This window comes from Tetrao urogallus, assembly GCF_951394365.1.
Source record: "Tetrao urogallus genome assembly, chromosome: 22".
NCBI lineage: Eukaryota > Metazoa > Chordata > Aves > Galliformes > Phasianidae > Tetrao > Tetrao urogallus.
The window spans coordinates 1252959-1266200 of NC_136835.1; the positions used below are offsets into that span (position 1 = coordinate 1252959).

General features: G+C 58.5%; 1 protein-coding gene across 1 annotated transcript; it reads right to left on the reverse strand.

Moving 5' to 3' along the window:
* Positions 1 to 1742: 1742 nt before the first annotated feature.
* On the reverse strand, positions 1743 to 6656 carry TMPRSS4 (transmembrane serine protease 4; the record flags this gene model as incomplete). The annotated part of the gene is given in 13 exon segments (XM_079545858.1): positions 1743 to 1982; positions 2118 to 2257; positions 2340 to 2435; positions 2628 to 2794; positions 2900 to 3059; positions 3391 to 3431; positions 3517 to 3618; positions 4048 to 4177; positions 4273 to 4425; positions 4531 to 4644; positions 4724 to 4754; positions 6385 to 6401; positions 6404 to 6656. Coding segments are annotated over 13 exon segments (1644 nt in total).
* Positions 6657 to 13242: the final 6586 nt, after the last annotated feature.

Genomic DNA, 13242 nt, shown 5'->3' on the forward strand with positions numbered 1-13242 from the left:
AGCAGCCCCGTGCCCTGGGGAGGCAAGGTGGGGGCCGGCGGGGAGCCTCTCCCTTTTGTTTCCTTTCCAAACTGCCAACGCTCGAGACATGTTTCTATTACACACGTGCCTGCAACCTGCGCTGCTTCTCGGAAAAGACTTTGGCTGCTGCGGGGACTGGGGGGCTTCAGGTGGATGGGATGGAGCCAACTGCCTGCCCTGCCCTGCGCTGGGGCCAGAGGGGCCGGGGGTGCCGTGCCGTGCCGTGGGTTTGTGCTGGTTCTGCCCGTACTTACATCCCCTCGTCTGAAGGCAGTGATGCTTTCAGGGCTGGCTTTCCAAGGCTTTGCTCATTACGTGGATAGTTTTATATTAGATTCCAATGGGAAAGTGGCTGAGTGCATTTCCCTTTCCCCTGAGGAAAGCTGTAGGGGGAGCACAGTTGGATCCTATGGGAGGAGCAGGGCCAGGGCTGCCCCGTCCCGCTGCCCATCCTGCCCCTGGCTGGCAGGGTGACCCTGGGATGTCACCGTGCCTCAGTTTCCCCATCTGTAAAATGGGGAAAGCAGTGCTGCTCTACCTCACAGGGATTGCTGTGAGGCTTCTTTGGCTCACTCTCTGTAAAGCGCTTCAGGATCTCTGGGTGAGGGGTGTGCAGGAAGCCAGAGCGTCCCCGCAGAGGGTTTTGGCACTGGGGACACTACGCTGAGTTTCACTTTCCCCATCTGTAGCGCAGGGTTCAGCCCTCGGCTGCCCCCCAGGGGCTTTGCACAGCACTCCGAGCTCCCAGGCAGAGGCACACTGCGAATGCCCCGCGTTACCCCTGTCGTGCATGAGAGCTTGGGCTGGAGCCGCCCCGAGACCCCCGGCCCCCCTCACAGAAAGCCTCCAGGGCAGGAAGGGATTTTTTTTACAGAACTGTTTTTAGCTGTCCTATAACCCGTCAGCCTTTTTTAGTCGGTATCTGGACACAGTTCCACCTACCCCAGGATATGCAATGCTGTACTATGCATGGATTATTCCTCTGGCTTGATGGAGGAAGTCAACATAACCCCTGTCTGAAATGCAGTTCTGTCTGTAGGCCGACAGATGCAGTGCGGAATGCAGTGCAGGGTGGGGGGAGTTCTGCAGGACCCCTTCTCCTGGGGCCTTCCATGGCTCTGTGGGATGAAGGCACTGCCTGAGGTGTGAGCTGTGACGGACACATATGTACACACACGTATCAACACCTGTAGGAGATACCTGCAATAAACACCAGGTGTGCACCACGTGCTGCGTGATGGCTTCAAACACCTTTTTGCACCGTTAGGGTTTGCCCAGCTTTGCCTTGAGCGAAATAAAGTTTCGGTTTGCCAGGGTTAACTCTCTGGCTTGGACTCCTCCGGGTGCTCATTTGGCCCCTGCTTGCTTTAAGAAAAGCAGGGATGGGAAAGCAGCCCAGCTCAGCACAGTGGGCTGGTTGCGGGACAACCAGCGAGCAGGAGGGACAGACAGAGCCTTCAGAGGCTGTGTGGAAAAAAAAAACACAAATACTTTATTTTAATGGCGATACACTGAAGCACAAACATCGTTTATCTCTGTAAAACAGTAATGAGCAAAGAGCAGCGTAGATCCTGACGCAGCAAGATCAGCACAGGGCAATAAATTAATCTTTCTCTGTAAGGGAGCTCCAGCTGGGTGCCTTCTGAGGCTGCGGCCGCTGCCTGAGCTGCCCTTTGCCACCTCGTCCGGGCCCCAGCACGGCACCAGTGTCCTGGCAGGTCTCACAGCTCCGACTGCAAGGGGAGAGAGGAGAGGAATGGTACAGAGAAGCCACAGCACAGCAGTGACAGTAAGGTACAAAGGGCACTGACCCTGCGGACGGCGTAGATCCAGTCGAGGTACATTCGGACGCTGGTGTAGACACCGGGCGTGCTGGGGGTGCCACAGCCGAAGCCCCAGCTGACAATGCCCACCACCTGCCAGTGCCTGTTTGAATACAGCAGCGGCCCTCCGCTGTCCCCCTGCCAAAGATCAACGCTGGCTGTGAGCATCACTCTGGACACGCATCCCCTCCGTGGGGCTGTTCTATAGAGCAACCTGCCCAGTTCAAAGAGTGGGCACCCCAGTGTGGTGGGACACCCGATGCTGCCCCTCACCTGGCAGGTGTCCACCCCGCCCTCGGGCAGCCCTGCACACAGCATCTTCTGCGTCACCTTGCCGTGGTACGCCTCCAGGTTGCACCTCTGCACGCTGCTCAGCCTCACCTCCGCCTGCTGCAGGGTTTCTGACAATTTCCCTGCACACAGCAAAAAGTGGCCGCTCAGAGGTGTCCCCAAGCAGCCCCCCAAGCAGCGTGGAGCCCACAATGTCCTGCTCACCGTTCTGCTGCGTGTAGCCCCAGCCTATCACCCACAGCGGGGTGCCCGGCTCCAGCTCCTCATCGAAGTAGGGCAGGCAGATGGGCTTGGTGTTGTCTGCAGGGCAAGGCACAGTGAGGTGCAGAAAGTGCTGCTAAGCACCCCAAGCACGGCGTGCAGCCAGCACAGCCCAGGCAGTCGGTGCCTCCATCCCTCCGCACCACGTTATGCTGTAACGCAGGCTGACCTGCCATGGCCGTGGGAGCCTGGGATCGTGGGTGCAAGGTGCTGGGGTGCACCACGTCTCACCTGAGATACGCAGAGGGACCTGCAGCTTCACCAGCGCTATGTCATTGTTATTGGGAGACGTGGGCATCCGCTCGGCCAGGAAGACCTTCTCCACGGTGAGGGTGGCAGGGCCAGAGAGGACGTGGGAGCCGGCCTTCACGCGCCAGCTGGGGATGATGGGGTTGTTCCTGCACACGGACACATTACTGCTCCCATCCCTCCCATCCACGGCAGGCACGGTGCTCCCCATGCGCTGCTCAGCGCTGCTAGGGGACGCTTCAGCCCCGGCTCACCTGAAGCAGTGAGCGGCGGTGAGGATCCAGCGGGGGTCGATGATGCTGCCGCCGCAGATGTGCTCCCCGCGGTAACGCAGGCTGACCTGCCATGGCCAGGCCTCGATGGCCGCCGGCCGCCCGCCCAGCACACGCGGCGTCCGCACACTTTCCCCGCAGCCTTCACCGGGGCAGAGCAGGATGTGAGCTCAGGACGGGACCGCTGGGATGGAGGCTGCCACGGCCTCACCCCTCTCCACGCCGCTGTGTCACCCCTCGGTGGCACGCTTGGCACACCCCCTTTTGTTCTCTGTTTGCACATTGTCCCCAGGCTTGCCCAAATCTGGTCACCCCCGTGTTTTGCTCTCCAGCCCACCGTGGGGTTTGTTTAATCAGAGTAATTCATCAGCAGAATTGAACCCACCCAGAGCCAGAGCTGTGCGCACGGGGCTGAGCTGGGGGCAGCACAAAGCCCTGGGTGCCGTAAGGCACAGACTTGTCCAAATACTTACTGGAACAAAGGAGTGAAACAACCGATCCAGAAAGGCACTTCCTAGAAGAGGGAGGAGAAGGGCTGTGTCCTGCACAGGAGCGGCTCCAGCTCAGCACCAGGAGTGGCTCCCACGGGTGGCACTTACCTGCCTGGCTCAGGCAGCTGCAGGCGGCCGCTGCTCAGCACCAGCTCACGGGGAGGCAGGGGCTGTCCTGCACCCGCATCCACTGCGTAGAATGTTGGGGTGCTGGAAGAGATGGGCACAGGTCAGGGCATGGCCAGGGGTTGGATATGGGCTGGGACTGAGACTAAGGGATTATCCTGCTCTAAAGATTTAGGAGCAGGTCCCAAATGTTCACCCATAGCTCCAATAGAGAGCTGAGACGGAGAGGGAGCAAGAGCTTAGGAAGGGGATGGGACCCTACAAGAAATAGGAGAAAGGCTGGGGGGACAGAGAAAGAGGTTTGGGAGTTGGGCATAGCAGGGACGCAGCACTGGGCTCCTCTGGGGAGCTGCCAGGCTCCGTGGGCACAGCGAGTGCTCTGCGTGCTGGGGATGGGCTGAATCCATTAGTGCAGAACTCTGAGTGCTCCATAAGTAAACAACAGCCCACTCAGAGAGGCTTTTAGGGGAGAGTGATAGATTGAAGCAAGAGAGGTGTGGGGAAAGCAGCTACCTGCTGTAGCCCATTTCCTCACAGGCTGCTTTTGCCAGCGCTGGGCTGAAGTGGTCAGAACAGATGCAGGACCAGGCTCCAGTGTTCCTGTTTAGCACCTGCAGGATCGATCTGTCCTTGGAAAGGCGAGCTGCAGGGAGGGACAGAGTCACCTTTGCCTTGGGTCACCTTGCTGGGCAGGGGCTTGGCTGCATCGTGGGGCTCCGTGGAGTGTCTGGCACTCACCAGCAGCCTGCGGCCCCTCGGGGACCTCCTGGGGACAGCTGGCCTCGTCCTCGCCGTTCAGGCAGTCCGCCTCTCCATTGCAAACCTGCCCGAATGGCACCAGCTTCAGAGGCTGCTTGCAGATGAAGTAGTGGTAGTCCAGGTAAACCTTGACTGGGGAGAAGCAGGGAGCTCAGCTTGGGGCAGGATGGAGGTGGCACAGCCACTCCCAGCCGAGCACTGGGCAGGAGCAGGCACAGAACAGAGCAGGAGCCGCACCCAGGAGCCCAACTGCAGCCAGGCAGGCGAGGACGAGCACGGTCACCAGGATGGGGATGCCGATCCTCTTCCAGGAGCTCTGTGCCTCTGAGGCTTTGCCTCTCGTGCCGGGTTCTGCAACACAGAGCAGGGAGCCTGGCAGTGCCACCCCATCTGGCAGCCCCCATGGCACCCCTGGCCCCGTGGGCATTACCTTCACCGTTCAACCGCTCGGAGGCTGGGTCCTGTAAAGTGAAAGGGAAAAGCAGGCAGTGAGCTGAAAGAGCCAGCAAAGTGCTGCTGGTACATGGTGGGGTCAGCAGCAGGAAGGCCAGCTCGCCCCATGGTGCTTGCTACACCGAGTCCCAAGCTGACATTGCCCAGGAGGGCAGCCCAGAGAAGTGAGAACCACTGTGCTGGCTGGACACAGAGCCTGCCCTGTGTTCAGCAGGGTTAGCTGGCAAACTGCCCCAGCAGGCTGCTGGAGAGACAGTGAGTGAGAGAACCTGCCTTATCCCAGTGCATCATCAAGCAGCTGTGGTGTTCCCCAGCACATCACCAATACGGTTCCAGTAATGTATACATGCCATGCAATTATGATCCTAATTCAACAGAGGCTTAAAACTTCAGGTTTTATGAAACAAACGCTTCCGAGCGTTCCATGTCTTGTGCACCAAGAAATGAGTGTGCCTGCTGGGCTGTGCCACTCAGGCATGTCGCAGTGGGTGATGGCCTCTGGCTGGCCCAGAGCAGGGCCTGAAACTCTCTGCTCCAACAGGTGCAGTTGCTGCGCTCTGCAGGGCTGGGGAAAACCAGCCCAGCCCATGGGAACAAGTGCTCTCAGGTGGGCAGGCAGGGCTGTGCTGCTGCTAGGAGACATGGCAACAGTGCTGGGGCAAGCAATGAGCGCAGCACTGATCTTGCCTGGGTCTTTCAGGACACTGTTCCTCTAGGAGCTCCCCATAAGAGAGACGTGTGGCTGCAGGAGTCCCACTGTGCTGCACACAGAGCAGCCCCAGACTTAGCAGGGGCCGGCTGGGTGGGCTCAGGCAGACTCGTTTTCCTGCCCTGCTCACAGCTGCTGCCTGAGAGCTGGTGCCTTGGAATTGAGCTCCTGGGTGCTGTGGGAGCAGCATGGCTGCGTTTCATCCTAGTGTGCTTCAGCCCTGAGAGCATTTCTGCAGCTGCTACTTCTGGACACCACCACGGCAGGTAAGGGTGGACTTATTGCACCAAGAAAAGGGATTTTAAAATGGGAGCTGCCTCAGGGGCTGTCTTTGCAAGGGTACCTGCTTGCTCTCTAAGCCTAAAAGCAAGAACTTCACTGGTTAAATTCAAAGCCAGAGCTGTGCTAGCTCCTGTGTGGAATGCAGGCACACGATTTCCTTGGGAACCCATTGCTACCGTAACTAATTGTGCCCCCATGCCTTATTGTCTGGAAAAACACAAATGTAGCTGTGGCTGGCCTGCCCTCAGTTGCTGCCTGGGCACAGTGCATCCACTGGGCTGTGCTGGGAGCCTGTGCCACAGCTCCTGGAGGTGGGATGCTCCAGTTTAAAATAGCTTCAGCCTGCGCTAAGGGCTGTGTCCCAAGCCCTGCTGCCTCCTTGGCTGCAGGGAATCCAACCCGTGTGCATGCAGCCATCGATCCTGTGCAGGGGCTGAGGTCCCCATCCCAGTGCTGCTGGGGGGTTTTGTTGGGCCATGCATTGCCGCTCAGCTAAAGAAAGCTTTTGGTCTAGGATAGGGACTGCATGCCAGCCAGGGGGTAGATGGCCACGGCTTTGCTTGCTAAAAACCCCTGCAGCAAACAGCGCTGAGCTGTCGAGGGGAACAGCGAGAGCTCAAGGGAGGGCTGGGGAGCAGAGAACTCACCATGTTCCTCCAGCTCCCGGGGGGGGGGAGTCTTCTGCCAGCAGAAACCCAGCGAAAATCCCAGGCACGGGGAGGCCGTGGGCACCCTCTGCCCCACGCCGCTCCCACGGCCCCGCGCTGCTCCCACCACCCTGTGCCGTGCTGCTCTGCCCCGCGCCGCGCTCACACTGGGGCAGAACCGCCCCAGCACTCCCTAAAACCCACAAGAGGAGTTGTGAAACAGGAATTATGATTTGTATTGTAATATAACACCGGTCTATCAGCAGCACCATCACCTGCAGTAATCTCCCCAGGTTCTGCCGCTGGGTGACTCACCTGCGGAGCCACTGTCACAAAATCACTGATCAGGAGCGAGCTGACTGACAGAGCAGGATTTTTTCATGCTCCTCTACAGATGATGAGAAGAAACACAGCCTTCCCGCTCTTCGTCCATCCCTTCCGCATTGTGCAGGGTTGTTTTCAAACAGAGATTCTAGTAGGTGGAGGAGGAAAGAAGAGTTTATACATGAGGTTACAGGGCCAGCGCATGTCCCTGTCCCTGGGGTCACTCGGGAGCGTGCCTGCAGCACCACACTGTGTGACGCAGGGAGGAAGGGCACAGTGCTGGGAGGTGACATGTGGGGCAACAGCAGTTCAGTGTCCTGGACTGGCTGAGCCCCACCAGATGGGTGCAGCAGAGGAAGGATGCAGCACGTGGCCCCCAAACTCCCTGAGATGGATGGATGCTGGAGGATGGGCATGCCTCCCTGCAAACCACATTGCTCGGTGGCGGTGCCGTGCTGTGCTGGATGGATGTGCTGCTGTTGCTCAGGACAGGGCTGGCAGTGGTGTGGGCAGAGGGGTTCCTGCAGCCCCCCAGTAGCAGGTGCTTGTAAAGGGCAGGATGATGCTCAGCTTTGGGGTGCAGGAGCTTCTCTGGCTTCCTGTAGGCTGGGGTCAGGGAGTGTGCAGCTTGCATAGCTCCTGGCTAGAAAGTCGTGCAGACTCATGCTGGAAGTGGTGGGTGTGCAGGATTTGTGAGCAACTAATTACCTCTCTTCTTGTTGTAATTGAGCTTTCCCAACAGCTGGGGAGAGAGCTGCTGCCAGCTGTGAGCACAGTGCCAGTGGGAGCCCGCAGAGCATCACATCCCTACAGCTCACAGCCAGGGACGTGTCCCCTCCCTGTGCCAGAGCCCTGAGACAAGGACACTGCTCTGGGACGGGCAGCAGCACAACCCTGTAGCCTGACCAGGAATCTTGGCATCCACATGCAGGTAAGGGATGCTGCTTCCACACTCCCTGGCGTTCACTGATTATAAGATACAGCATGATGGAACGAGCTCTCCAGCACATCCTGAGCCTCCTGTCCACTGCCATGAACCAAACTGTGGCTTAAAAGCAAAAGCAGCTCAGGAAGTGGTTGAGGGATGGGGCAGATGCTCTGGACCAAACTCAGCCCCATGTATACCCACAGCCCTACGACCAACAGGGAGAGCCCTTACAGTGCTGCCTCCCAGAGCTCCCAGTGCCCAGCGAGTGTTGGTGGGGCAGGGCAGGAGGTGGCACTGAGGAGAGAGGCTCTTCCTCTGTTGAGGTTAAGCAAAGGCTTTGAGGAAGCAGCAGAGGTTTGGAGATGTTATGTCACAGCCCCGCATGCCTCCAGGGCTTTGCTTCCTGGAGTGTGGCTGCTTTGCTACCCCAGCCGCCCTTCCCCAAACCTCTGCCATGCGTGGCCCTGGTGTGACGTGGCTCTGTCTGGGGTCAGGCTGGGGACAGGCAGGCAGCATGAGGCTCTGAGTGGCCACCAGCATGCAGGGCTACAGCACTCAGTCTCCCTCTCCCTCCAGCTCTTCCCCTGACTCTCTGCCCTGGTCATCACCTTGTGGTCCTGGTGCTGGGGAACTCACTCCAGAAAAGGATGCTTAGGGCTCAGCTCCTTCCCTGTGCATCTCCCATTGCAGGGCTTCCCCCTGGGTGCCCACTTTCTGAGCTGTTAGCTGATGTCCCTGCTTGCTGCTTCCCACCTGCAGCCACAGCAGCTGCATTCCTGGTCCTTCTTGTGAGTGGGCAGCAGTTCCCACATGGCTCTGCAGCTTAGGCTTTGAGAAGGTGGCCAAACACAGATGTTAAGCGTGCTGCACTGGAGCTGCCCTGTCCTCCTACCCTCGCAGGCATTCCCAAGCCTTGACTGAGTGGGACCCTGCCAGGAGGAGGCAGCTGGGAGGGCAGAACTGCTCAGGTATGGTGCTTGGGGCTGCACACCTGTGTGCCTGGGGCTGGGCACACATGTCCCTGGGGCATCCCTATCCCCTTGGGCTCCTGATGCCACGAGCTCAACCTCTGCTGGGGCTGGCTCCGACCTGCAGCAGGAGGGCAGAGCCGCCTGCATTGCCCAGCCCTGCAGGGAGGGGAGGTCAGACTGGGGCATGAGGGTGATGTCTGCCAGGGCTCTTTGCTTTCTCCACTGGGAACCAGTCGAGCCAGCAGGTGAGGAGCAGTGTCACTGGGCAAGCAGGGGACATGTGTGACACACCGGGCTCTGGGAGTGGCTCCCAGCCTGGCCAGCCATGAGCAGCTCCTGCGGGAAGGCAGCAAGCACAGGGAGATGGACCTTGAGACAGGTAAGCAGTTGGCACTTTTTCCCCATATTGAATGGAGGTGAAGACGTTTTATAGCACAAACGGGGTGGTGACCTTCTTTTCTGCTCTCTTTGGGGATGGGGCTTGGGTCTGGTTTCTGCTTTGCTGCTGTGCAGGGAGCACCTTCCATAGGCAGAGGGCAGAGGCTGGGAATGCAGCGTGGCAGCGAGCACACCCTGCAGCAGCAGGCACGGGGACAGGGCAGTTTCGGCAGCCAGCTGCTTCAGGGAAGCGATTGCACCACGCTCAGCTCCCAGTGACTCACCAGGCAGCACGCTGCCTGCCCTCATCCTGCAGGGTCCTGAGGCTCCCAGCTCACCTCTGGCCCAGTAGAAGGAGCACGATACCCACGCGCCCCAGCACTGCTGGGAGCCCAGGCTGATCCTGTCTGTCCACGCTACCATCCCAGAGCTGACGGTGCGATGCTCTGCTGCTCCCCAGCCCTTTGTCGTGCGCCATCAGGTACGGCGAGTGCTGCAGGTTGTGGGATGATCTGGGATGTTACACACTGTGTAAACACAGTGACCACAGGGGAAGTGTTCTCACCCCACCGGCATCTGTCTAAATTTAGCTGCTGTTAGGTCATCCCTTTCCGCTGGCTCATTCTCGATGCTGCAAGGCGCAGTGCCTGTCTGTGTGCCGGCACCTGCCCTGAGCCCCTGCGCTGTGCCTGCCTGCTCCGAGGGCCCGATGGTCAGGGCACACAGTCATGGAGCACCCTGACCTATTGAGGCTTTTCAGCATCTGCAGGAAGGATAGGGAGAGAATCTGTCAGGGGGGGTAGTGAGAGGACAAGGGGTAATTTTAAACTCAAGAAGGGTCCATTCTGCACAGTTCTGCATGGCTCTACACTGCTCTGCACTTCTTTACACGGCTCTGCATGGCTCTGCATGGCTCTGCGTCGGTCTGCACGGCTCTTGCCCTGACGCCTGCATCCTCTAGAGGGAACTGTGTGCCCGTGCATGGGCTGCTGCAAGCCACCCTCACTCCCAAGGCTGGGCGTGGTGGAGCAGAGGGATGGCACAGCATGGGGGCACACAGCCCCAGGTTTCCTCCAGGTGATGCTCATAATCACAAGTCTCCCAGAGGCATTTGTCTGCAGAGCCCCTTTTCCCTTTGTAGGGCAAGGGCTCATCGGTATGTTCGGGTTCATCTTGGGCATCGGGCTGGCCTTGCTGATCCTGATCATTTCTGGCTACACCGTTTTCCTTTGCTACCAGCAGGGCTGGTGCTGGTGCAGTGAGTATGGGCAGAGCAGGGGACGAGCAGCTGCAGGGCGGGGAGGGGACAAAGGAAGGGTGTGGGGAGCACTAATGGCATTTGCTGGTCCCCAAAATCTGCATGCAGGGTGGCCGGAGGGTGCGTAGGGGGAATGCACAGAGACGTCCCGGTGCTCTGGTCATCCAGGGGGTTGTCCTGTCCCTTCCCTGTGCCACCTCACAGAGCTCTACAGGCACTGCAGCGCCCTCTGACAACCTCTCCTTCCCGCCTCCTCCTTCCAGGGCCTGACTTCATCTTCAACCTCTACCATGGCTGGTGAGTGAGTCACACGGGTGCCCTCTGCACTGTGCTGCAGACCCTTGCCAGCCCCTAACCCCTGGGCAGTGTGAGGGTCCCTCGCAGATGCCCAGGGGTCCAACAGCCCCCTGACACCCCTGCCTTCCCTGCAGCAGGCTGAGGTCGGTGGCAGTGGAGTTGGCACCTCCGTTCAGCATCAGTGCCTCTGTGAGCCAGGCAGGGAATGGTTACGTGCGCTTCCAGGAGCAGGGGCTGTGAGCAGCAGGGCATGGTCCTGCTCCTTGTGTGTGGGACCCCAGCTTCATGGAGGTCCTGCAGAGCCTGGAGCAGCATGCACTGGCCTTCCCGTGGTGGTGAATGTGCTGCACCCCAAAGCTTTCTGCACGCCAGATCCTCCTTCCCCTCTTGTAGCTCTGGCTGTGGCTTTCCCTGGGATAGCCCCCAGGATTTTCCTCTGAAAGCAGTGAGGAAGGAGGGGCTGGAATATACATGCTTCCTGTGACCACATGCCACTCGCAGCTTCTTCCTGCTGCCTCTTCCCCCACACCAGCAACCACAGAGAGAACAACAAAACTGGCCATGGGGAAATTCCTGTATTCTTGGTTCTCTAAAGAACAACTCCCAGATACGCAGGATTTCTACCAAATTTGGAGCAGTGCTGTTTCTGGGTTTTGTTTTTTGTTTTCAATGGAGCTTCTCCATTCTCTCTCTGCTGTGTTTCCTTCTCTGCCTTTTTGGCCTTGGGCAGGGCTGGATGAGGGCTGCTGCTGGGCATGGGCTCAGCCTCCTTCTCTTGAAGTGCAGGAAGAAGGGCACTGCTTCATCCCAAGCACCCACCCTGCAGAGCAAAGCAACCCTGTGTTCCCCTCTGATCTGACATCCCAGTGCTTGGGACCCCGGTTTGCCCAGCAGACCTTGGGGCAGGAACGTGAGGAATCAGCCCAAAAGTGTGGCAAGGAGCCACAGAAATGGATGGCTGACTGTGCAAGAGGGGAAAACGCTGTAAGGAAATGAGAGCACTTCAGACTTCCCTTAGTCAAGGAACTGCACCAATGTGGAAATTTCTCCAATCTGTACTGACTGTGCAAGAGAACAGTCCAGAAAATCCCCACTGGGTTTCCTCGAGGCTTTCTGGTAAGGGTCTCAGCAGCCCAGTGCTGGGCTGTTGGGCACAGCAGGACAGGTCCCCATGGGGCTGAGCTGTTTGGGACAGCTCTGTGCCCTGCACGGCTCTGCCCCTCTCTCTGGGCTGCCCCCTGCTGCCTCCATCCCCTCAGGTTGACTCACATCGCTGGGTATGGGGCTCTGTGGGTGGGGGATTTGTTGGAAACGCTTTGGAAATGTTGGAGCATCATTGGAAATGCATTCAGGCGTCGGTGCTGGGGAGGAAAAAGGTATTTACAGGAGCAGCCCCCCCAGAGCAAGGGGCTGAGATGCGATGCTACGCACTGCATGGAGGGGAAGGAAAGAGATTTTTGCAGAAGGAATGGAAGAGAAACTTCTCAGCAACGTTGAGCTGTGACTTCAACGAGGAAAATGTGAGCGCCTGTAGTTTCCCAGAGCCAAAGGGGCTGTCCGTGCTCTCCGCTTTCAAAGCCAAAGCGTGTGGTTTTCTGGCAAAGGCATTTGTTTCACTGAAAGGAGAGCTTGCCGAGGAGGGGGGGTGGAACGTGGTGTCCCTCAGGCACAGCTGCAGCCTGCTGGAGCCTCCCACGGTGAGTGGGAACCGGCAGCGCCCGGCACAGCCCCGGGGACGGCCACAGAGCTTGACGTCAGGAGCACAGAAACCTCACGCTTCTTTCTGACGACTCCTTTTTTCAGAGGAAGTCGAACCAAAAAAAAAAAAAAAAAAAAAGAGAGAGGGGAAAAAAAAAGAAAAAAAGAAAGAAAGCAAAAACCCCCAACCTCAAGGAAAAAGAATATGGAAGAAGAAGGAGGGGGGATTGGGGCACCCGTGGGGCTGCAGCGGTTCCCCTGCAGTGCACAGAGCGCATCTGAGCCCCAGGGAAGGCACGCTGTTGTCGTCTGCTGTGGGGGAATGCCCATATTTGAGAACAGAAAGCACAACCAGGCCTTAGAAGAGGAGAAATGATGAGTGGAGCAAAGAAATAATGCTTCATCCCCTTCTGTATTTACAAATTAAATAGAATAAATAGTATCTGTACATAAAATGGCAAAATGTCGACCATCGTGCTGAGAGCGTGGCGGGCACTGCTGGGCTCCCTGGTGTGGGGCTGCAGGCTCCGTAGGGCTGAAGGAGTCCCTGGCTCTTTCAGAGCGCAGCCAGCAGGGCGGGAGGTTCCTGCAGCAGCACGGAGAAAGCTGACGTGGTGCTGCGCTGCACTTTTGGTATCGGTGTTGTGAAAGGTTCGGGTGGCACTGACCATGTGCCTGCAGGAAGGGGAAGTGGGGAATGGAAACGTGGAAAAGGGAGCCCAAAGCCAGGGCTGTGCTCTGTGCCATGGAGCTGGTGCACGTCCTTGGTCTTGGTGGTCCAGCACAGCCCATCCCCATGTCCCATTAGTGTCAGCGGGGTGCTGGCTGTGCTGGGCTTGGTGGGAAGCTGCCCCAGCTATAGCGATGGCAGTGGCTCTGGGGTGAGTCCGACAAGGCTGTGCTCAGGTCGATGCGCTTGACATTCAGGGGTCGGTGGTAGCTTATCCAGTGTCTGCTCCAGAGGGGCAGTGATGAGAGGTAGTGGTGTCAGGGCCACAGGGGGC